A 26584-nucleotide genomic window follows, 5' to 3' on the forward strand; every position below is an offset into this window, starting at 1 on the left:
ACTTTTGAGTGATATTTGAAGTCGTGAAGAAATAAAACAAGTCATATCTTTAAGCGCCTTTTCCATCTACCGTTACAGTTGCCATAGATTACCCGAGGGTGGCCGCCGGCCAGGCAGATGACGCCCATTAAATATTTGCAGAGTACCAAGTACTTTACTTTCATTTTTCCTTCTTTTAACACCAATTTTCCTTACATACGCTCAAGCATTGGCATTATTTTTATTAAAATTATTTTTTTATTTTAGCTAAAAAGACATATTTTTGCATAAAATCAAAATCATTCAAGTAATCTTACATTAGATTAGTTAAAATAATAATATAATATTATTTTTTTAATAATAATATTTTTAATTTTTTTTTCATATTTTACAACTACACTAATCATATGTTAATTAATAATTTAATTTTTACTTAAATTATTTATTTTCCAACTAATATTTTTCCTCACCCTATTATTTTTCATCTACAAAAAATGTGCAGAACCTTACCCCCTACTTATATATCAAAACTAATATACAAAAAATGCAAAAATGTACATGTTCCTCTGCACATGTACAGGAACCTTACCTTATGCTTATATATTAATTTTAATAATTTTCTGCTTGTGCAATATATTAATTTTTCATGTACAAAAAATGAAATAATTCTGCTGGTTAGTTGGTGTATATTTTTAGAATAGAATAATTCTTTTGAATATGAACAGGATCTCCAAATTTAAAGGAAATTTTGGTGGTACTGTAGCTCATGTAGAGCTTTTTCATTTTGACTATTCCAATGCTTTAATTCCATTCCTTTTGAAATCTAGGGATTTGTACAGTGAATTTAAATAAGATAAAAGTTAAAAGTTGAATAAAATATTATTTTTATATCAACCGAGCAAAATTGGGCCTAGTTTTTAGACCTTGTTAGAATTGATAGAGAGAAGCCATGGGAGATCAAGGAAAAGAGAATCGATAGAGAAGACAAACGAGAGACAATATTATAATTGAGAAAATTTCTATCTTGAGTTATTATTTCTTTTATTGAGACTTATTTAAAACTGACAATTAGCACCAAAATTAGTAAATTTTAGTAACAACTAAACATGCACCCTCATTGGTCTGATATTTCTTAAAACCAAACCGATGGTGTACAGCAATTATAGAATTATAGAATCAGAAAATTGTGATATTCATATCAATGGAGCTAGGCATTTATTATAGTATGAATATAGTTAAGGTTGAAAACTGCATGATAGTGGTGTTCGTCGATATGATGTTTAATTAGCTGTCAAAAGACTAGGGTGGACCAGTGCTGCATGTGAACTATTGGCTTTATGGGGACTCAAACTTAGTTAGCATTAATGTGATTATATATGCTGTCTTTTGTAGGTGCATCCATGGCCATTCTACCACTTCCTTTGCCTCACTCTTTGCACCACTCGTATTTAAATCTTTTTTTTTTTTTTTTTTAAATGTCAGAAAATCTCTCTAAAGGACTCTTTGCACCTACTTCTACAGAATAAATCTCGATTTTTTGCACTGCACTATTGAAAGTTTTTCTATACAAAACTGATTAAATCGTTGACTTTTCACCAGTGAATGTGGCCCTAAAGGATTGTTTGCATCCATAAAATATTGAACCTTGAAGGAAGTGATACTCCAAGACCAAAACCTTCACCACTTGGGCCAACCCCTTGGGGTTACTTGTATTTAAATCTATTCAATATATATATTAAAACAGAATATTATTTTCATTTGTATTAGAACACAATATTTTCGTTAGATAATACTAAACAATAAGAGTAATTCTACAGTTGATGCAACAGCATATTATTTTGTTTCAAAACTTTTTGTGCAATTTATTGCTAAGATTAGATCTGCTAGCACCTAAAATCAAAACCCTCGAAATGGTTGGGTGTCACTTGTCAAAGGCAGTGGTTGTTGAGAGTTAATGTAGGCATCCATCGTGTTGCTGTTTGTTTGTTTGTTTTTTTTAACTGAAAAAAAAAAAAACCAAAAAAAACCTTGGAAATTTTAATTTCTGAACCTTGTCCGGCCACCAAGGGTAAGCTTTAATGATCTGCTTGAGAGAGAGAGAGAGAGAGAGAGAGAGAGAGAGATGACTGTGCAACCCCCAGCAACCTTGAACTAAATTCTAGTCATACAAATGAACTTACAAAACTGCCAATAACAAATTATTATTTTTGCGATATATACAGTAAGCCACAAGAGAAGAAAGAGAAAATGATCGACTTCCTAGATTACAGTCACAATGGATTCAATTCAAAAGTCTTCAGACATACCAACTCTGATTCTCTGACTAAGAAGTCATGGTGAATGCAGCTTAGATTCCCAGAAATCGACGAATTTAGGGGTTTGATGGGCTTTCTACAAGCTTGGTTCCCGAGTCTTTCATTCTCTCATTACCCTCACTCAAAGGGAAGACACTCACCCCAGCTTCTGATCTATCAACCTCGGGTGCAAAATGATCCTCTTGAATGGGGTTCATCCCACGGTTGCCACTGGTTCTCACTGGAAACCCAGTACCAGTCTCTATACAGTTATGAGAATCAGTGTCAAAGGACTCCACATTGTAGTGAGATTGAAAAGCTGAACTGAACATGGTTCGCACTGCGTGCTTGCAGTCAGGATGTTCACGCAATGTTATCCGGCAAACAGGACAGGTTGTATGTTGCTGCAGCCATTTGTCTACACAGGTCACATGGAAGGAGTGCCCACAGTAGGGGAGGATGCGCAACATATCTTCACCAAGGAATTCTGCAAGGCAAATTGGGCATCTGCCACATGTAATATAACATTAGTAGGATATATTAGCAGGAAATGCGAGAAAAAATAAATATGAATTGACTGTATTGACAGGAAAACAAACAAGAGGAACAGAGAAAATGCTTAAGAGAAGTTCAAAAAATAATTGATATTGGTAACAAAAATGTCATGAAGTAAAACGCTACTGTAGCCAAAAGATGTAAGGAAATATAGTTTTGTATAACTTCAAAAGTCTATGAGACGTTCTATAATCAGTTGATGAATTCACAAAGAGATGGACCGTCAGACCAAGCATAGATTTTGAGCCTGTGTTGACCAGAGGATAAAAAAGATAAAGAAGGTCTTCAAAGAAAGCCGTACTCCTAATAGCTAATCTCATCTGCTATTCTTAAGCTTCCCAATCAAATGTAAACAGTCTATTCATTATGAATGCTTAAGCTCAAGCAGCCCAGTTTTAACATTGCATCTTTCAGAGTGTGTTGGATACTGACAAATCACATCCTCTGCAGGTCCAGCTTCATTGAAACTAGAGGCAAAATTTACCCTTCCATACTCCAGCGAATATTTGATTACCAATGGCTTCCAACTTAATGCTAGCAATGGAGTATACATTAACCATCCACAGTCCACTTTTAACAGGTCTGGTAGACAGTTTTCTGTCAATATTATAGCACAGAAAGCTTGGAGAGGAAGAGTTGAGGTAATGAGCTACAAGGTTAAATAATCTATAGTGTTCCGCCAAGACACCAACATGCAATGATATAGCTGTCGTATAGATCCCGATAATAGTTATTATAAAAAAGAAAAAACATTCTCCATATAATACCACCTAAATCTTCTATTTATGAGCAAAAGGAAATATGACTTTTTCCACACGCTAAAATCTCATCCAGAACTTAATTACCTCAACTTATCATCCATTCAACAAGAAATCATGGAATATCCAACAGAACCTCCACTCCAAAGTGAGAAATTTATATTCCAAATGAAATAGAAAGTTTTCTGCATACAAAATAAAGCTTCTACAAAGGTTGATCTACAACATACAGAAACTCCAAGAAACCAACAAATTGTTATAAGAATAGAACTACTCATCTGAATCACCTAGTCTTGCAAAAGTTGTTGATTTGCAAACCAAGGGAAAGTCCTTATGAGAGAGAGAGAGAGAGAGAGAGAGAGAGAGAGAACATGAAAGGGAGGTCAGTTATGGGAGACTAATGATTATTTATGCAGTTAAATCCAGGTCCATGCATTGGTGTGCTCATATTCCAGCTTTAAGTAGAAATAAATTGTTATATTACATTGCACTTTACCACAACATTTGTTTATTTTCATCAATTTAGTATAATCTTCTAAATCATATCTTTTATTGATTGCTCTGTCCCATATCTCTGGGAGTTCAATTCACCTTCCATCTCCTTGAATTATCAAATTGATGAAAGAATACACATTTGAAGCCACCTGACTTGACAAATTTGCCAAAGTGTTTTCCAATATCCACCAAATAGATACCCATTGTATTGACATTAGCAACTAATCAGTGAAAATTGATTCAGACAATTATGCCCGCAGAAATTTACTCAAACTTCACATGGCTCTCCGTAATGCTTCATCAATACATGCACTATGTTGTATATTTTGTCCACAATAGAAATGCTATGTGCTTTTACAGTATAAACAATAGCAAAAATATGACAGACCTAGAAGGCACATAACAATCATATTTAATAGAGAACATCGCCCATCTAAACAAGGATTTGAGAGAAACACATAAAAACCAGCACAGTGAAGAGTTCACCAAAGAGAGAAAGAACATACTGAGCATCTTCTGCAGTCAAGAAAGAATCATCGGTATACTTCTTTATTGGAAACTTTGCGACAACTACGGGTTCAAGACCATTTGAGGCCCGATCAAGCTGTACCATAGAAAAGTTAACAATGGTAAGTGCAAGGCCAAAGCATAACATTATATTTAACAGACTGTGCACTGCTATAGATGAAATAACTCATAAAAGACACGAGCTGGAGTCGCAATGGACTATCTTGCTTATAGAAACTCTATAATCCAAAACACAGTAATTTTCAACTTTCCTGTACGACTAAAGTGGGTCAATCGAGATTGTCATGTAAAATACAACCAAATATGAGACCTGTATACGCAAGAAGTGTCAAAACAATAAGACATCAAATGTTATAATTTTGAACACGAAAACCCACAAAAGTCTAAAGAAAACTAGAACCAAAACCCTGGTAGTTCCAGTGAAACCACCAAAGCGAACAAGAAATTCATTTTGGAGAGTAAATGTAAAATAAATTCTCCATTTTTATTGCAATAATTGATTTGGAATCCTAAAAGATTTCCAATTACTTGTGCAACCCAAGACTGCCTAAATTTTTAGGACACCAAATTTTTATATACATATAAACAGCAAGAAAAAAAAGGGGCATACAATACTGGGATCGGATTGAGAAATGGCTTACAATACTGGAAGCGATAGGAAAGGAAAAGGAGCGCCTGGAAGCATTCAACTGAAATCGAGCGCAAACAAGGCGCGTGCACACGAACACGATGAACATAATGCTCACCGAAAACCCTATCACCGTCATCACCAAATTTATCCCCGACGATATCATACTTTCCCAAACGAAAAAGTAAAATCAATCCTTCAAGACTAATATTTAGAATTACAGAGTTATCAATATCTCAATTATGTTCCCCATAGAGACATGGAATCCCAGCCTTTAAAAAGACTAAAAAGAGTACAGAATTCACACTCTGGGGATGGAGCTTTTGTCACATAGAAACCCAGATCAGAATTCAAAACACCATCTCTCTGACCAACTAAGATCAATCAGAGCTATCATTGTTCTGAGTTTTCTTTAGGAGTTGGTTTTGAGAAGAAAAGTGAAAGGAGGTAACTGTTTCATTGTGGAAGAGAGTGTAGAGAGCAGTGGTGAACTGGGCAGAGCCAGCAAGTAACAAAGTCCAAATGGGAACTGTGTGGGAGAAAGAGACAGAGAGAGAGAGAGAGAGTTCAGTCAGATCCAAATCCACAGTCGCATGGAAAAGAAAACCATTTATCTATGTTTTTTTTCTTATATGTATTATCTGTTTTTAAGTTTTTCGCTTGGATAAGATAAGATGAATTGAATTGAAATAAAAATTATAAAAAATATTTTTTAATATTATATTATTTTAAGATTTGAAAAAATTAAATTTTTTATTTAATTTTATATAAAAATTTTAAAAAATTATAATAATAAAATGAGATGTGAAAAAAAATGAGGGCTTAATGTATTTATTTTAAATTGAAGAAAATTAATTGTATTGTTTAATTTATTTGTCACTTTATTAAAAAACTAAGAAGATCTCGTTATGTCCTTATATTTTCAACCTTTCTTTATTTATTTTCTCAATAATTATTTTTCCATCGTTTTAATTTCCCATCGAACTTTTTAGCAAAATGCGAATACTAGAAATACAAGAAAGCCTTTGGATTAGCCTTAAACATTCACCAAACATGAATATATAAAGTATATAAGAGCATAAAAGCTCGATACATATCTTCCACGCTATTGACATAATAAAAATAAATTTTAAAGACAAATTTTCAAATTTTTTTTTTAATCTTACATATTAGCATTCCTTCTATAAAAATATCTTGTGTATTCTTATATTTCCGTCCTCTTTTTACCAATTTTAACAATACATTTTTCCATCATTTTTATTTCTTAATATTGATACTCGAGTTTTAGAAAAAAGCCTTTAGACTCGCATGAAAAAACTAACCGAACATGCATATACTGACATATTTTCGCTTGCCTAGAGAATACTTAAAAAGAAAACAAATTCATGACTTTTACTACTTGTATTAAAAATTCCATATATCGACAAATTTCCACTACTTAGAAAGAAAACAAATTTCCAATACAGTCTAAGCTGCTAGATGAGTGGACCAAGATATGGCACCTGCATATCCCTAATGCCAATAAGAACTTCCTTTGGAGAGCGGCCTGTCTCGATGCACTTCCAACAAGAGCTAGCCAACCTATCCACAAGAAAGAAAGGTAGTTGATAATCTTGAGTGTCCTCTTTGTAAACAACATCTTGAAACAGTGGAGCTTGTGTTGTGGGAATGCATTTCAGCTAGTGATGTATGGGAGCAATGCACAACCAGTATTAAAAAAAGTGGATCACAAAGCCAGGCTTTCAAGGAACAAGTGGAGAAAATGTTTCCTACATTAAATCAGACAGATATGGAGGAATTTGCTGTAATATATTTTTAAGGATAAATTTACACATCCTTCTACACTAGTGCAAGGATTTACTCCTTGAAGTTAGACAAATCTCAAAACCTTCTGGATGCACTGAAACTGGTGTGCCTATGAATGAAGCATGGCAGACCCCTCTTCAAGGATTTTTCATGCTAAACTGGAATGCTTCCATTGCAAGGTGGGGATTTGAGTTGTTATTCGTGACTGGGAAGGCAAGATCAAGGCCACAGTTAGAATGACAAGGGACTTGTTCCCTGACCCTTTTCTAGTAGAGGCAGTAGCTGCTCTCCAGGCCATTATATTTTGTTATGACTTGGGTTTTAGATATGTTATTTTGGAAGACGATTCTTAATTTGCAAGTAGTTCAAGGGCTCAAAAGTTCTGAAGACATTGGAACAGGTACGTACCGGTATTATATCGGCTGATTCAAGATCTATGCTGGCTAATTTTGATACTTGAGAAGTGCAAAATACTAGTAGAAACAACAATAGAACTGCTCATGCTCTTGCATGCTTTGGGTTTGCATAATTCTCTCATTGTATTGGAGGAAATCCCTCCTTGTATTCTTCCTGATCTTTTATAGAGACTCTTGAATAATACAATGCTGTTTATCAAAAAATAAAAAAAGAAAGAAAACAAATTAAGTTCTTTTAATTAATGCAAGTCGGTGCAGATTGAGTAAATATCTTCTGCATTACTAATTAATATGAAAACTTATAAATTCTTAAGAAAAGTTTTTAACTTTTAAATACTTTTTTTTTCAAAATGACGTATTTTCATCCCTTCTTATAAAATATGTGTGTGTTGTTATATTTCCAAGCCTTCTTTATATATTTTCAATATATTTTTTCATATTTTATTTTCTATTGAGCTCATAATTAGTACATGTCAATACTCAAATTTTAGAGAAATAAATTACCTTTAGAACTGCATTAGAAATTCACCAAACATGCATATATATATATATATACACACCAACAAATCCAAATCTCCACTTGCCTTGGGAATACCAAGAGAGAAGATACATAGAGTTCTTTTACTTCACTAGAAATTCACCAAACATGCATATATATATATATATATATATATATGTATATATCGACAAGTTAAAAAAAAAAAAAAACTTGTAAGAATATACTACCTACTGCTAAGGACGTACAAATTAAGATTACTGCAAAGGACGTGGGTGGAATTAACCTTGAATTTTCGTCCATGAGGGTTGTCTGATCAGCTAGCTAGCTAGCTAGAGAGTTACAGACCCATGCAGCACCAAGTGGATCATGCATGATTATTATATATTATAATATAATTATCATAAGATTTTAATAAGTAGCATATAATAAGCAGAGAATACCAAAATAAATTAATGAAATGCAGCATATATATATAAGATCATCAGTACGTACTCGATGTCTCAAGGAAAAAAAACAAAAACAGAAGGGAGGAATTTTCACTGAGGAAATGTGGAATATTAGAAACCTTATCAAAACAACGTCACCATTAATATTGTTTGAAAATTGTGGATGATGTGAGATCAAAAAACAAAGAGAAAAGAAAGAAAACACGAGTAGTATATCATCACAGAATTTTAACAATTTTTTTTTCTTGCTATATATATATATATATATATGCATGATTAAAGGAGACTTCCTTTTCAACATGTTTAGAGAATATATATATATATATATATAAAAGCTGAATGAATGATGATCATGATTCATATCTGCTGCTAATGAGATGCTACTTTCTCGACGTTGTTACCATCTTTACCGGCAAGTTTTTCTATGAGGGGAAAGTGTACCCCGCGACGTGATTTGATTTTCTATGAGGGGAAAAGGACGGCCTAATTAGGTGGGGAAAGTCCATGTCATTCCCCCTCAAACAGGAATATTGGCCATAAAGGTCAAAACAACAGATATGGTACTACTTCTAATACAGTACATGAGTACAGTGTTCTTTGCTACTTTCCGATTTAATTGACGAGGAATTTAATGTTAGTTTATTTTTAAAAATGAGATGAATTGAGATTAAAATTAAAAAATAAAATAAAATATTATTAGAATATATATTTTAATATTATTTTTATTTAAAATTTTAAAAAAATTAAATTATTTATTTTATTTTATATTAAAAATTAAAAAAATTATAATAATTAAATAAAATGAGATGAGATATTTTTTCAGTTATTATTTATTTTTATATCTTATATTTATAATTTTCTTTATAAGAATAATAATTGATATATAAAATTTTTCTTTATTGATGTTGATATCAAAATGGCACTACTCTGCATGGCCTCGACCAGTTTTAATCCTTAAACGACAACAAAGTTAAAAAATTGTGAGTTCATATGTGGAAAAAGAAAAACTAAAAGATGAATATATTATATAGCGATCCAGTGCATGCATGCGTTCTTAATTAATTTCTTGAGCAATGATCATACGGTAACAACCAACTACAATTTATTTACTACTTTCTTATAAAATATAATTTTTTTAAATTTTAAATACATGAAATCAAAATTAAAATCAAATTTTAAAAAAATATTATTTTATACTATAATAGTTTAAGAATAGTAAATCAGTTGGTAGATTATCATTCCTCTAATTTCTTTGTCACTTTGATATAGCAGCTCCGGCCACTAGAGCCAAAAGTACCCTAGCTAGGCCGGCGGTAGCCACTTCCAAGAGGAATTAGTTGGATTTGGGAGGCATCATCAAGAGTCAAAAGTACAAGCAGGGTCGAAGTACGTACATATTGGCCTTGCTTTTTAAAATAAAAATTAGGTTAGGCCTGGTTTTTAATTTTAAATTAAATTTAATATTTAAAATTTAAAATTTATTTTAATTTAAAATCTTTTTATACGTAATATCTATAATATTTTTAATTTAAAACATCTTTATATATATATCTTTATATGTAAAATTCATAATATTTTTTAATTTTTTATAAAAAGTATTAAACTCATCTTAATATTTAAACACATTTTAAACTTAATTTAGATGAGTCTCACATAACTCTATCCACTACTCAACTCATTATTATTTATAAAGAACTCAACTTAATTGAATTCAGCTCAACATCTAAACACAATTTAAAATTTCTATATTGAGAAAAAGGTCGTTGTCTCTTATAATATATGGAAAATGCTGCAAAAGTACTAGCTAGTCACCGATGTTTTATTTATTTTACTTAACTATAAAAAAATGTTTTTAAATAAATTAGTGATTTTTAAAAATATATATTTAAGAATATATAAAAATATATTGAATAATATAAAAAAATATATGAAAAAAAATGATGAAAAACTAAAAAGACTATTTAACCTTGTCCGTAGGTGTAGCAAGACTCCTTATATATATATATATATACAGCCATGGATATATTATTACAAGTGCGTGCGGACATGTAATCCCCAATAAGAATTGTCACGAAAATATCTTAAGGTAATGGGAAAGTAAATCATCATTCAACTCATCATCTGCATATATATAACAGTATGTGCATTTTATACGGTAGAGCTAAAACTCGTACATAGGAAATATAAAGATATATATATATATATATATATATATATCTTGGCTAATGATACCTTGCAACCGGTTTCCTACTCTATTAATACTTATACTATATTTGAAATTTTTAATTTTTTTATCATTTTTTAAAGTATTTTTTTAACATTTTTAATCATTAAAAAAATTAAAAATATATATAATTTTACTAATAATCATTTTCTTAACCATTAAATAAAATAAAAAAATCAAATATAAAAAGAATAGTAAATGAGTAATAGAATAATAGTAATCCTATCATTTTCCATATATCTTTCAGTCAATTAGAGCAGTACTCATGTGACAATATCGAAGAAAAACAAAATTCATGAAAAATTGTTTTTTAAAACTTTAATTTTAGCCATACGGATTCTGAAAATATAGATAGATAGATATATCAACATTACAAAAAAAATGGTTTCACCAACCCAAAAAATAAAAGTTTCACCAGCAATAATTGATGATCAAAAGATTCTGATATTAAGGAATTAATTAACTTCTCATTATTAGCCTATTAATTTTGAATCCTAATTTGTATTCTAATTAATTTGATCTCTCATTGATCAAAATTAAGCCTTATTCATTTGATCCATGCAACAAGAATTTGGAATTTAAATTTATGGGGTATAAATGCTTTGTGCAAGTTGGGCATGCATGGCCCAATTTAATTAAACTGCTTTCGATGAGCCATATATGCACGCATGTCATGGGTTTCTTTTCTTGTACGTGAAAATTCTATATATATATATATTTGACTTGAAATAATGCATGGGAGATTATTGAAGATAAAACCCACTACTGTTTATAAAAAGTACTGAAATAACATCCGTAGAAAAAGTACTCACAATTTATTTCTCAGCCTGAAACGAAGTAGTACTGGCACTTCTCAATTTAAATGAAAAGTGATATTATATTCAGTCGTAGAATATATTATATAATAATTTTGAAAAAAGAGTAAGATCTACTATTAAATTTTTATTTTATTTTATATAGTCTCATATTTATTTATTTTTTTAAAAATTATTGTATAGTATTTACGCACTCACGACTGCAACAATCATTTGACAGCAACACATCAATATTCTACAAGAATTTATATATACCAACGATCGAGCACATGACTCGTGTACATGATCTAAATCATGAAAACCAAAGCAAGGAAACAAAATCCTTAGAAAACAACAGTACAAATGAAGCAGATATATCACACCCATGAATTAATGATTAGTTCCAATCCAGCATGAATGAAATGGCCGATCGAACTTCGAAGATCATCAGCAGGGGCGGACCTACGTTGGCCCCCCCAAAATTTTTCAAAAATATATTTTGATATATAGTTTTTTCAAAAATATTTGAATATAAAGATAATTTGACCCCCCAAAATATTTTCAAAAATCTCTTCTAGTACTTAGTTGTCTAGATTTCTCTTAGTTTTTTTAATAATTGTTTCATAATTATACATACTTTTTGTCATTAATAAAATCTTACATTTTTTTTTTACATCTCATAAAAGACAATAAAATATCTTGATCTTTTTTCTATAAGCTATTTGGTAAATTTATAACTTCATTTTTCCTATTTATTTGCACTTTTCCTTTTAAGTCTTCTACTAGCAAACTTGTTTGGATTGGTTTTGTTAGTAAGTACATATATACTACAATCAAGTTAACAATTATAAGTGAATTCAACAAATCTCGCATAGTTATTTCTATCTATATTATTGAGACTTTACAATATTCATTCTTAGATTCAACAAAAAATTTATCTTTGTTTACTTAATTTTTATCATTTGCTTCAAAAAATCTTATATGTCTATTTCTATCTTAATTTTTATTTTTCATTTGAGTCCAATAGAGCTCAAGTGAGAGATTTAGATGGGTGGCTTTAATAATTTAGTTTGTCCCTAAATAACAACCTTATATGGTTAATGTTAAATGTCGGTGACACACTTTGCTGTCTTAAATGTCGGTTACTATTCACCCTTACATACGACACACTTGCTAATCGCCCCCATGCAACAAATCTTAGTTCCGCCCCTGATCATCAGTACTCTTTTGCAACATGATCTATTCGAACAAACCATATCTCTGTGGCATGTTGTACAACCAATTAATTAATGACCAAAGTGATCGTATTCAATTCTCTCTGAACGATTATCAGGAGCTAATTATTAATTAGATATCCTCTGAAGCAAAGAATATCCTATATATATACCAAACTGTAAATACTAAAACTGCTATCCTCCATGCATGGAAACCAATATATATATATATATAGCTTGCTTATTTGGAACGGCCTCCCTTACCATCCTGACCACCTTTCCCACCACCTTGTTTGGTATCTGATGATCCGCCCACATCAATAATCCTTACCTTGAACCTTTCCAGCTTCAAATCATCCCCGGATATCTCACGCGGCGAACCAACGCTCATACTCCTCTGCAGTATTGGTACTTGAGCTTTGATCATTCGACCTGATTTAACTTCATGGGATACTTTTGCACCATCCTTCTTAAACATCTCATCAAACTTCTCGTGAAGATCGGGAAAACTTGTCTTGAACACTTCCTGTCTTCGAACGTAGAGTTGCCTGAAAAACTCTAGCAAGGTCAGTAACCGTGGATCGACTGCTTTTTCTGCTGCCATGTGATAAATTCTATGACAATTGTCCCGCATATCGCCAGCATTATTGATTTCAGGAAGGAGATCACCACCACTTTTCAGTCGCGATGCATCAGAATCAGCGCTGCCTGGAATTAAAGAAGTACTTATTCTGGCCGCCGTGCTATGCTTCCGATGGATCCCATAATATTGGTGTTTCTCCGGTGCATGATCAACAGCTTCTGCAGGATGCAGTACGTTAATCTCCCGATCAACGTCTTTGGATACGTCGGTAGAACTACTATTCTTGTTTTGAAGGTTACCCATATGGCAGAGAAGATGTTCTTGTTTTTTTTTTTTTTTTTTGAAATCAGTTGTTCTTGTTTTTTGAAATTAGATGGTTGATCAGAAAATTGAAAATGATAATATATATATATATATATATATATATGCGTGATAACAATTCTCATATATAAATTAATAGGTTCTTATATATCTATATGTAGTCTATATATATAATACAGATCGAGGTGGGTCGTACGTATATGTCTGAATTAATAAAAACATCTTGGAAGGAAAATAAAAGATCGTTGAATATATATAATACTAAATATATGAAAATGCCAACCAAATATGACTTGGCCAGTCCAATTAAGCTACCTAGCCATATCATGACCTGGCCAGGTGTCACCGACTGTACTTATTTGTTTGGATTATATATTCTCTCTATAATAATGACAGCAAATTAATTAATTTATAATGTTAATCTATATATGTGTTATAATATATAGTCCAATCATAGCACATAATTAATTAGAGATTATATTATTTTGATCAACTTCATAATCTCGTGGTCTTAATTAACGTGGCTGTCAACTTTTATTTTTCTTAACCTAATACCAAAAGTTGATCTCTCCCAAAAAAAAAAAAAACCCTCAAGTTCTGATTTTGTTCCTTCTCTTTCTTCCCTCCTTTCTCATTTTCCTTCTCATCCCTCTCATTTTCTTATTTCTTAGTTTATTTTCTTCCTTCAAGGCCAAAAAAGTCAGATATATAATTTTCTGACAACTCTCGAGAGACACACGCAACACAATAAAACTCTCAGACCGCAAATCGTTTGGAGGATAGTGACAGTTTTACAAAAATACCGCGTGTGGTCCTCACGCGCCACTCATAACTGCGCGTAATCCTCATGGGTCACCCATTCCGGCAGCTCTTCTAGCCAAACGTGCCAGATCATCAGAATTGCCACCACCAAATCTTTAAGATTTGACTTATGCGACTGAAAAGATACAAGTTTGTTACATTCACGTGTTGTCAAAATCTATCGGAGTTGATCCAAACTGTAATCCATCATTTTTCGTTCTTAATTTCCTTATTGTATAGTAAAAATATAAAAAGAGTTCGTCTCTTGGACGGTTGTGTTCGACGGTTCGTAGATGTTGAGTCTCTGTTTAGACAAAATATTATTTATTGGACGTTTGCTTGTAGAGAGTATCCATAACAATGAAGTCCAAATCGGTCCAGTAGTACCATGTATCTGGTTATAGATGTAAGTTTAATTTTTTGATGAATGAATGAATGATTGATGACATGCATTTTCCTCAAAAAAATATTATTGTGTCTGTGTTATGCATGATTTATCACCAGTAATATATAAGTACTATCGTACTGCAGCCATGATTGATAGAGATCATCAAGTTGATCATGCATATCGATTCTTGACGATTGGGGTCGATCGTTTGTATGTTTGACTTTCTTCAGAAGGTACTACCTTAGACGCTTGGCAAATTAGCGTATTTCCCGGCCACGTCTTGTTCTTAATTTAAAAATAAATAATGATGAAAAAAAATTAATGACGGATCATGTACGTACATATATACGATTACGGGATCATTACATCATCATTAATTTTAATAGAATATTTAAAAAAAAGCGACATTTTTAATATATTGATCATCTTCGTAATTTGGTTAATTATAAGCACATGATCATTGATCTTTTTCATTCATCCTTCGTTTCTATGTTAGTGATATAACCGGCCAATATCTGAATTAACCCTAGAGTTCAATTCATGGCGTACTACATCTATAGTACGCGCCAAAGTAACATGCCATTTAAGAATTCATGTAAGTATTACTAGCTATAAGTTTTTTAATTTTCTCTAAAATTCATTAAACATTAAAAAGCCAGATCGATCAAGTTACAAAAATAAAATTACTACATGAATATTTGAGAACCAAGAAATATATAATATTTCAGGAAATCTTAAAAACTATATATTATGATATAATGCAGAAAATTAATACGTATAAATTAATTAAACTGCAGAACATTAAAATCATCTATAATGCTTTTGTTCTGGAAATGTGGTATATAAAAGGAGCAAAGCCAGAAATATGTTTCTTGCCATATATGCAGCTGCTTGTTGATCCCCGGTACACATATCCTATGAGCTTTTTAGAGCATTCTCATCCCGTTTCTAAAACATATTTTTTCTTAAATTTTAAGATTTGTATTTAGAATTTTTTCTAAATACACGCTCAATCTAGTTCCCCATTTTAAGAAAAAGGTTTAGGATGTGAATAGTAATTCTCTATATTTGGAGAACTACTGTTCATTTCTTAGATCATTTATATATATATTTTATAGGAAGTAGTTAAAGATGTAGAAATAAAATAGTATAAATAATAATAAAGAAATAATTTTAAAAAGTTACTTTAATAGAATAGATAAATGATAGAGAATGAGATGTATGAAGTTTTTTAAAGATGAGTAAAATTTATGAGAAAATTATAAAAAGTGTGATTTCTATTTTCTCATATTAAAATAGAGAAAATTCTAAATTATTTCTAGAGAAAATTCTAAATAGAGAAAATTATTTCTAGAATATTCTAGAGAAACTATAATTTTTTCTAAATTAATTTAGAAAAAATTATAGAATATCAGATGTGAATGCTCTATTTTGATAATGGTTTCAGTACTTGGTTTCGTTTTTCCATAGTTTTGACCCGTTAAAACTTTCTAGAAAAAGTAAAAGAATGAATATTATTGATTCAATTATTTTTTTTCTTGGCATTTTGGATGTATTATTCATTCATTTGGAAAAAGGTTACATAACTTCTGTGGTGAAAATAATACAAATAAAGCTGGAATTCTGCTTTTACTTTATTTATTTTTTTCAAAAAAAATAACGTGTACATAAATAAATATATAATAACTTCCCTAGGACATGAAATATTCTTGATCAAATGATTGTAATAAAAAATTAACAAAAATAATGAAAATAATTTACATACAATATTTTTTATAATATTTTACATAATTATATTTTAAATGAGAGATATTTTTATAAAATATCTTATAAAAATAATATTATTTTATAAAAATATTCTCATTTTATAACATTATTGTGAAAATGTATTGTGTATACCATTATTCAAAAAAATAACGATAATAAAAAAGCTAACAAAACGAATAATATTGACAAATTAATTCTCTAATTTACATGTGAAGGCGGCGCTGACCATTTCCAAGCCTTCCGCATCTTTCATTATTCCTATATGCTTTCATTTTGAGGCGCCGCCCTGACCACCGCTGCCTCCATTAACGCCTTGAGGAGCACCTTGTACTGGAACATCGCCCTCTAGAGTCAGTTCGCGTATCTTGAAGCGTTCGAGCCTCAACGGCAATTCCCCTGCTTTGTTGGACGGTGTTCGTGGCGAGCCAACACTCAAACTCCTCTGCAAGGTTGCAACCGGCCTCCTGGTTCCTCTCCCTTCATCTTGGGCTACAACTACCCCACGAATTTTCTTAGACAACTCCACAAACTCATCGTGAAGCCCCGGAAAGATCTTCTTGAGCAGCTCCTGTCTCCGAACATAGAGTTCCCTGAAGAACTCTAACAACGATAACAATCTTGGATCAACTGATTTTCCAGCCTCCGCTTCAAATCTGTAGTAATCATCGACCATGTCACCGTATTTATTCCCGTATAGTCCACTTTCCAGCAGCGACATATCGTCTAAAGTGCCCGGAAATGGCGAACTCCTGGAGCTTGATGCCATGTCGGTCATTCCCTGATCAGCAGTCCGGTAGCCGGCCAGTAGTCCATACGCTTTCCATGCATTAGATTGTGGCCGAGGTGCATCGTAGCGGTTGTCGAGCTTGTCCATGGACATGAATTCTTCCTTTATAATTAAGATGGAGAAAATCCCACGAAAACGAGATTGAAAAATTAAGCTGGGCAAGGCTTAGTGAGTGGAATATGAATCGGATATATAGTTGTGATCGGTGGCTTAGGGCGGTTGGGCTTTGTTTGGGTATTTATAAAGAGTTGGCCTACTCTACCATTCAGAGTAGTCTTTCATTTTGACCGTTAGCTCAAATTTAATATTTTATTTATTTTTTAAATTTTTAATTCACATTTCTTATCATTTTAAAATATTTTTAAAAAATATAAAAAAATATCAATATATAAATAGTCACTTGCTTAACTATTAAGTAAAAAAATTAAAATACATGAAGTGTTAAAATGAGGGGACAAAATAAGTGGACAAGGTAGCATTTTTCATTAATTTATAAAAGAATAATTCTACTTATCATCCTCACACACTACATACTATATTTATTTTATTTTATTTTTTATTTTTTTATAATAAATATGTGATATATAGATGATAATTAGAACAACTCATTTACTTATTTCACTTTCTTAAAAGTAGTAGTGCATCTAGAATCGTTAATATTTGCACTAATTTTTAAGGATCTCATGACCAGCAAAATCGGAAATCATGATTTCCTTTAATATTGGATCAACATTATTAATTAAGGAACGTTATATATAATTTGCACAAATCGTTTCAATAATATCATAAAGTTAAATATGTTCAGCAAATCATATTGTCCATCCATTAAGAAGATAATTATACATAAACATACATACATATATATATATATATATATATATAGACACGCACACGCATGCTAGCAATGATCATAAGGAAGATGAGTAATACTATAAAAACAATTATAGATTCTGCAAGCGTCGTGCACTCTTTATTAAAAAGAATGAGATTTTCTATTAAAAAATTAATTTTTTTATATAAACCTCATATTTACTCAATTTTTTAAAAATTAGTGTGCGATACTTATACAATTTATAACTATAAATATTATTATTATTATTATTATTATTATTTTTTAAAGCAAGTCTTCATTAATGACGGTGGAATTTTTTAAAAGGTGCATACATAATAGTCTTAAGAAACTGGAAATTGTAAAATACAAACTATTTAGGAGGATCCTTCCCACTGTGAAATTGTAGCAATGACGGTGGAATTTGGATTAGTGGGATATTGCCAAAGGCTTGCACTTCTGCTGCCCATTGCGCTAGATTATGCGCACATCGATTTTGAGATCGATGAATTTTCCTAGCCTTCCAATCTTATTTAATATATATAGATACATACATACACACACAAGTTGAAAGAAGAAGTAAACGAATATGATCTAAAAAAACTCACAATTGCTAGACTAATCTTGGCTTGACTTGAAGTTTTAGAATAAAGAACAAGACGTGCATCGTTGGACCAAGCCCTTATGCGAAAGGAATAGTTGGCAATCTGTAACTATAAATATCATTTAATATATATCTATATCTATATATATATATGTATAACACAAGTTGAAAGGAGAAGTAAACGAATATGATCTAAAAAAACTCACAATTGCTAGACTAATGTTGGCTTGACTTGAAGTTTCAGAATAAACAGCAAGATGTGTGTCGTTGGACCCAGCCCTTAAGCAAAAGGGCTAGTTAGACAATCTACAACTACAAATATCATTTAATATAGAATTAATCTGGAGAGCAGTTATTGTTTGGGAGCAGTCATTTTGCATACCCTACGTGGTATCATCCAAACCACGCATCTCCCACACATCATCCAAACATGGCTGAGAAAGAGAGGGATGATGGATGAGAGGTGGAGAGCGAGATGGAGGGCGAGACAGAGAGAGAGGTGGAGGGCTTGGCTGGCTCGGAAGTGCTCGGGGAGGAGTTGCGGTTGTCAAAAGAGGTGCTCGGTGGGACTAGAATCGACGCACAGCGGCGATAGGGCCATTGCTGGCCCTGAGCCCGAGCACTTGTGAAACCCATTTTATGGGTCGTTAGCGTGTGTGCGACGGAAAGGGAGAGAGATGTTCGTGGTGGTTGGGTCTGCGAAAGGTGGTCGCTGGTGTGAGATGGTGGAGGTGCAATGGCCTGGGTAGCCGCGTACGACGGTGCAAGTGAAGAGAAATAGGTGAAACCCATTTCAGTTGAGTTACCACCGTAGGGGGAGAGAGAGAGATAGTTGCTCATGGGGGATATCGGTGGTGGCTGGCTTGGTCGCCGGCGTGAGGGGGAGTCGGCGGTCCGGGCTGAGCTGAAGGAGAATCGGGCGTGGGGAGAATTGAGAGAGAGAAAGGGGAAAAAAAAGATTGATTTCTTGGTCGGGCGTGCAGCTACGTAGTATGTGCAATGTGTGCACAATTATAATGGCTGCTCTGAAATACTACTATTTAATATATATATATATATATATATATATATATATCTCCTTATACTTAAAAGAGGCTATCGCCCCATGAACAGTGACATCAACAGTAATGAACAGTAATCGTGAACAATGATAAATACAGCAAAATCACAAAACCAAGACAAATCTCCACGCCCTCTCTGCATCCTCGAAGCAAAACCATGGCAAAATCATCATAAAATCATCACAAAACCACAAAATCAAGGCAAAACCATATATCTCTGCATCCCTCTCTGCATCCTCGAAGCAAAACCACGGCAAAATCATCATAAAATCATCACAAAAATACCACAAATTAACAAAATTACCACAAAATCACTATAAAATCACAACAAAAATACCATAAAATAAAAAAAAATCACCACAAATTACGGTGGTGGAGGTGGCCTAAGGGGAAGTGGGTGTCCGTGAAGGAAGGTGAGCATGCATGGTGGCTCGGCTGGGCGTGAGGACGGCTACGAGAGGTGGTCGGTGGCGAAAGGAGGTCTCGGTGGTGGTGCGGTGGCCAGAGGAGGTGGAGCTCCGCCGTGGGTGTGGAGAACCCGTGCAACAGAGAGGTGAATTTCGTGGGAGCAAACGGCATGGAGATGGAGGTCGTGGGATGGCCGGTGGGAGAGGAGGCTATCGTGGAGGTGGTGGGGCCGGAGGATGGCGCACAGCGGCGCAGCAATATCAAACCCATTCGGGCTGTGCACAGTCGAGAGAGAGGAAGAGAGAGCATGAGAGAGGGAGACCGGTGTGGGGGGACTCACCGGAGTGAGGTGGTGCCGGTGGAAGAGGCGGTGAGGCTCACCGACGCACGGCAGCGTCGAGTTGGGCAGAGGAAGATTCGGCTGGGAGAGGGGCAGCGTACCACGTACGCGTGAGCTGAGGGAGGAGAGAGAGATAGGGGAGGGAAAAGTGAGGGAGAAGGAAAAAGTTATAGGTGTTTATCTAGTTTTTTTGTCTTGGGGTCTTCAAAATGATTTAACAATAAAAGATTAAAATACTGATTTAAATATACATAAATATTAATTTAATTAAAAATATTGAAATAAATTAAATAAATGATGAAATTTTATTAAATATTTTTAAGAAATTAATATCAATCCTTCATTTTAAATTCTTAGATTTGATCTAACAATATAAATTTAAACATTGATTTAAACTAATTTAAAATTTAAATAATTAATATATAAATATCATATTATACATAAACTATCAAATTTAATTTATTAAATACTAATCTTCCATCATTAAATAGATGATAAAATTTTACTAAATATATTTTTTTTTCTAATTTTGATTTGTACAAAGCATGCACAATCGATTGACCAGTTTTTTAAAAGAATATAATATAGATAGAAATTATTATTAGAAGTATCTATTTTATATACATAATATAGTATTACGTAGACCATATATTTCTCCAAATAAATACTAAGAATAATTAACTAGAAGCAACCACACAATAAATATAAAATATACATTATTATAATAGCTTATATCTAATATTACTCTTTTCATAAACTTGAAAAATGAGTACTACCTGTCACTACTCTAGCGGTGATTATCAATAAAAAAATTGTTCGTTACTCAGTCAGCAACGTGTCTATAGCTTGAAGTATTGAGCACGTCAAAGCTGCTAGCTAGCCAGAACCTCCCACAATTATATGCTTTTTATAATATCATTTTGGCCTAACATCTTTTTTTTCTTTTCTTTTTGGGAATTAATTTGTCACACGGCATCTTATATATAAACGACACATTTTCGCCTAACATTTGATATTTTCAGTCAATAGTTTTCGCCTTGCGGTTCCAATTAGATTTTTATATATGGCAGTGTAATTGATGTCATCTAATAATTAGCATGTATCAGCTTGGACTCGGTCTCTTTTTTTTTTTTTTTTTAATAGATGAGATGAAATCAGATGGGATGAGATAAAAGTCAAAAATTAAATAAAATATTATCAAAATATATTTTTTTAATATTATTTTTATTTTAAATTTTAAAAAAATTAAATTATTTATTTTATTTTATATAAAAATTTAAAAAAAATTATAATAATTACATGAGATGATATCATAAATCAAGATTTATTGAAAAAATAAGCGTGGGTCGACATCCAAATTACCCACATGCATAAAAATATATAAGAAATTAATATCCAAATGCATGCAGGGATTAATATGCTTAATTAATTTGCACTTTCTAATTATATATAATAAGATAGTTGTATATTAATATACTTTTAAAGTATCAAAAAAGTGAATTTTGTACCTTCCATTAAGATCTATCGACTGTCAATTACACTTGGGTGCTGCTACACAGCTCCCCTACTTGCTCCCTCAAGAATCAAGTGCACCGTCCGTGCCTTTCTTTCTTTTTTTTTTTAAATGTTAAGAAAATACATAAATTCACTAATAATAATTTTTTAAAACATTAAGAAAAATATAATAACAGTACACTTGAGGGGACAACGGCATAGTATTTTATATTAGAAAAATTATTCTCATCAGTCACTATTAACTACCTTACATCCTATGAGAAAAAAAAATTATAAGTGTGGAGTATGAAAGTAAATAATGGTTAATGCATAGAATTCATCTTCTCCTTATGCTTATGTGTCATATCATCCATTTTCATCAATCTTAATGGTCATGCGACTAATTCAACAGTACTTCACCTTCAGTCAGTCATAGTTTTATATACTTACTAATGCTGATCAATACTACAAAAAAATGTTTATTCGTGATAAGTTATTTTCTCCAAAAATAAATTTATTTTATCGTAAATAATCTGTCACAAATGCTAATTTTTCTTGTAGGGTAACTTCAATATTAATTTCATGTGACTAATTCAACAATATCTCACCTTTATATATATAGATATATATATATATATATATATAAACTCAAGCTGTAATTACAAGCTTGTTAATTTTATATCTAATTTTTGTGATTGAAAAGAAACAAATTTGTTGCCTTCAAGCGCCAGGAGTTGGTCGAAACTGTAATCTATTATTTTTTGTTTTTATTTTCTTTATTGTATAGTAAAAATAAAAATAAAAAGAGTTCATCTCTTTGACATTTGTCTATAGAGAGTATCAACAACAATGAAGTCTAAACAATTCTAGTAGTATATTGATAGAGCTCTAAATAATTGATACGAGGATATCCTCGTATGTATCCAATCATATATATAAATTTCTCTTTATAAATAAATGAATGAACCTAAGAGTACTTCAACCCGTGAATATACATGAGGTATACATGAACTTTACAGCCTATAATTATTCTTCACGACTCTTTGCATGATGATGATGATGATCATGTGTTTCCTCGGAAGCTAGCGCGAGATCTGTTTCTAATTTGATCTTCAAAGTCGTTGTTCTTGACATAACACGCTGACGACCAATACTATTCATGGGGTAACATATTATTATATATATAATAAAAATCTTCTTACAAGCGATTTCATGCATCAAATCACGCACAAATATTAAATGTAAGATATTTATTTAATGAAATAATGTAAATTAAAGATGAAAATACTTTTTGTGAGATAGGAAATCTTATTCTTCTCTAATTTTTTTAATAAAATTTTTATTTTTATTAAAAAAATTATATGATTGTTGATACGCAATTTGATGTGCCAAATTGCTTGTAACTAATTCCATATATATGTAACAAAGTCCTTGGTCAGGGGCTGCTACTCATGTAAATCAGTTGGACTTAACATTTTAGCGGCGATTCCTCCGAATTGCCGCTATAACTTCTACAGTACGTACGTACTAAGACATGCACACAGATCCGTGACGGCCCGTCGTCGAGTCTAAAACATGGAGCTCTACATCTTTGATCGATAGCAGTTAGCAGTTTTTATTGATTCCAAAACCTTATCCAATTTCTTCATTAATTATAACCACACGCGCGCGCGCACACACATATATATATAATATCATGCAGGAGATTATCATGTCGGATATTACTAGTGATCTGAAATATTACAACGACTAATTTTCAGGCTCTATATTCTACAACGCAAGCAAAAGAATTCCCCTACGTATAATAAATCCAACTTGAACAAATAGCTCTTCCTATTCGTACTTGATCTACAAAACAATTCCCCTACAACTCAAATGCCAATCACCAAAATAATAATAATAATTATTCTAATTTAACCAATAAATTAAAGAATGAATTAATGTTATAATTTGGTATTTAATTACATGTAAGATCGATCAAAGCGGCGGCCATGCATAGATTTGATCCATGCAGCTTCAATTATTATTTTTTTGTCAGTTTAATGACCCTATTTGCCTTGGGTGCCTTGTTGATCATCGCCTTGTGGAGCACCGCCATCCGTGTACACAGTGCGTATCTTGAAATAGTCGAGCTTTGATGGCGAATCTCGATCTCCTCCTACAGACATTGGTCTGGGCGAGTCAATGCTCAAACTCCTTTGCATAACCCGAGCTTTCATTCGATGATCCATTTTCACTTGGGCAGTCACCGTCTCAAATTTCTCAAGCAACTTTACAACTTCGTGCTGAAGGAGCTCCGGAAATATGTTCATGAAAACTTCCCGTTTTTGAACGAATAGTTCCCTGAAATATTCCAACACTGACACCAACCTCGGATCCATTAATGGTTTTCCAAGCTTTTCTTCAAACCCGTTATTACAGTTAATGCCACACACGAACTCGTCCATATCTCTCTGCAGGAGACCACTTTCCAACAGTGACAGATCATTGGAGCTACCAAAGAAGCACCAATTCCGGGTACTGCTTGATTCCGAATTGCTTGTAGAGGCTTCAATTTCCTCACCTGATGGATACCCTTCAGGCCTCTGCATCTCTTGACCATCACCCGCCATGGACATGGACATGATCATATCTTCAAAAGGTGGCTGAAACAAGAGCAGCTTGAAGAGTACTGGGATTGATCAGCAAGCTTAACGAGGCTTTTCTATGAAGATCAAACAAATGTAAACGTATGTAGCTGTATCAGTATCAAGGGGAGGGAGTAAGCAGATCAAAGAGTAATCAAGATGATCAAGGAAGAATGCCAAAAGGAGATTTTTAGAATCAGTTTATATGGGATTTGTTGGTCTGCGCCCTGGCCTTAATTTATAGAGATCAGGTTGGGAGCTGGGATCGAGCATCAATTCTTGAAAGGATCAAATCCAAGCGGTGGACTTTTCCAGGCAATGACTCGTTCTTCCGTGTCAAAGGTACTAAATACAACGCGTCACTCTGACTTGTACAGTATTTTTTGGAGCCAAGCTGTTATGAGTTGTCACAGTTCAATGTATTGGGCCTCGCCTTTATTATGGGCTTTCCGGCTTTACCCACCCAGAGAAGGGAGAAAAAACCACATGGTCTTTTGACTCCAGTTAGTTATAACTTATTTGGGCACAACTGACTTGAATTAGAATTAATTATAATTAAAGCAGTCTAAAAAGTCGGAGGAAGGGTTTAGGGCACACCCAACTTGAATAAACAAGCTTTAAAAAAATATGACTTGAATAAACACAAGGGTTAAGACTGAGGAAGCGCATGTATTTACCCCAATATATATATATATATATATATATATATATATATATACTAGTGGTGGCTAACGTGCAAAGCACGTTTGCCATGTCTGGTTAATTAAATAAATAAATAAATAATAATTTTTAATATTAAAATAATTTAATATATATAAATAAAATTATTATTTATTTATATTCATTATTTATTATGGAATTTAGATTATATTCAGTAATTTATTAAATTATATTCATCATCTATTAAAAATATTCAGTAAAACTTTATCATTTATTTAATGATGAAAAAATAATATTTTATAAATTAAAATTGATTTTAAGTGTATGATATAATATTATTCTCTTAAAAATATTCAGTAAAATTTTATCTTTTACTTAATGATGAAAAATTAATATTTTATAAATTAAAGTTAATTTTAAGTGTATGGTAAAATATTTATATTTTAGTTATTTGTTTTATGTTAGTTTAAATCAATATTTAAACTTCTATCGTTAGATTAAATCTGAAGAATAAAGATGAAGGGTTGTAATTTAAAACCTAAAAACTAACATTTTCCCCGTGCACGTTTGTCTAATTTAATTAATTAAGAATATTATCATATTTAAATTATGTTAAAATTTTAATTATTTACATAATTTTAATGTCTTAAAAATATTTAGTAAAATTTTATTATTGTTTAAATTTTATTATTTAGTAAATTAGTTTAAATTAATGTTTAAATTTCTATTGTTAGATCAAATCTAAAAATTTAAAATGAAGAATTGAGATTAATTTCTTAAAAATATTTAATAAAATTTTATTATTTATTTAATTTATTTCAATATTTTTAATTAAATTAATATTTATGTATATTTTAATCAGTATTTTAATTTTTTATTGTTAAATCATTTTGAAGATCCCAAAATGAAAGAAGTGAATAAATTCCTATATATTTTCTTTTCTCCCACACTTTTCCCTCCCCTCTCTCTCTCCTCCCTCGGCTCACGCGTACGCGGTACGCTGCCTCTCCTCCCAGCCGAATCTTCGGCTGCCCAGCCCGACGCCGCCGTGCGTCGGTGAGCCTCACCGCCTCTTCCACCGGCACCACCTCACTCCGGCGAGTCTTCCCACACCGGTCTCCCTCTCTCACGCTCTCTCTTCCTCTCTCTCGGCTGTGCACAGCGCGAATGGGTTTGATACTGCTGCGCCGCCGTACGCCATCCTCCGGCGCCACCACCTCCATGGTAGTCTCGTCTCCCACCGGCCATCCCCCTCCAGCGAGCTCGGCCTCCATCTCC

The 26584-nt window shown here is 32.4% G+C and overlaps 2 protein-coding genes across 2 annotated transcripts; both read right to left on the reverse strand.

Annotated features, from left to right (window-relative positions):
• Positions 1 to 2102: 2102 nt before the first annotated feature.
• LOC109015394 (RING-H2 finger protein ATL8-like) lies at positions 2103 to 5845 on the reverse strand. The gene is made up of 3 exons (XM_018997867.2): positions 5251 to 5845; positions 4588 to 4685; positions 2103 to 2780 (listed from the first exon to the last, which is right to left on the reverse strand). Exons 1-3 carry the CDS (start codon positions 5401 to 5403, stop codon positions 2351 to 2353), a joined length of 681 nt encoding a protein of 226 aa, XP_018853412.1. The 5' UTR covers positions 5404 to 5845; the 3' UTR covers positions 2103 to 2350.
• Positions 5846 to 16614: 10769 nt separating this feature from the next.
• On the reverse strand, positions 16615 to 17489 carry LOC109014902. The gene has a single exon (XM_018997393.2). It carries the CDS (start codon positions 17374 to 17376, stop codon positions 16765 to 16767), a length of 612 nt encoding a protein of 203 aa, XP_018852938.1. The 5' UTR covers positions 17377 to 17489; the 3' UTR covers positions 16615 to 16764.
• Positions 17490 to 26584: the final 9095 nt, after the last annotated feature.

The sequence above is a fragment of the Juglans regia genome, chromosome 14 (assembly GCF_001411555.2).
Source record: "Juglans regia cultivar Chandler chromosome 14, Walnut 2.0, whole genome shotgun sequence".
NCBI lineage: Eukaryota > Viridiplantae > Streptophyta > Magnoliopsida > Fagales > Juglandaceae > Juglans > Juglans regia.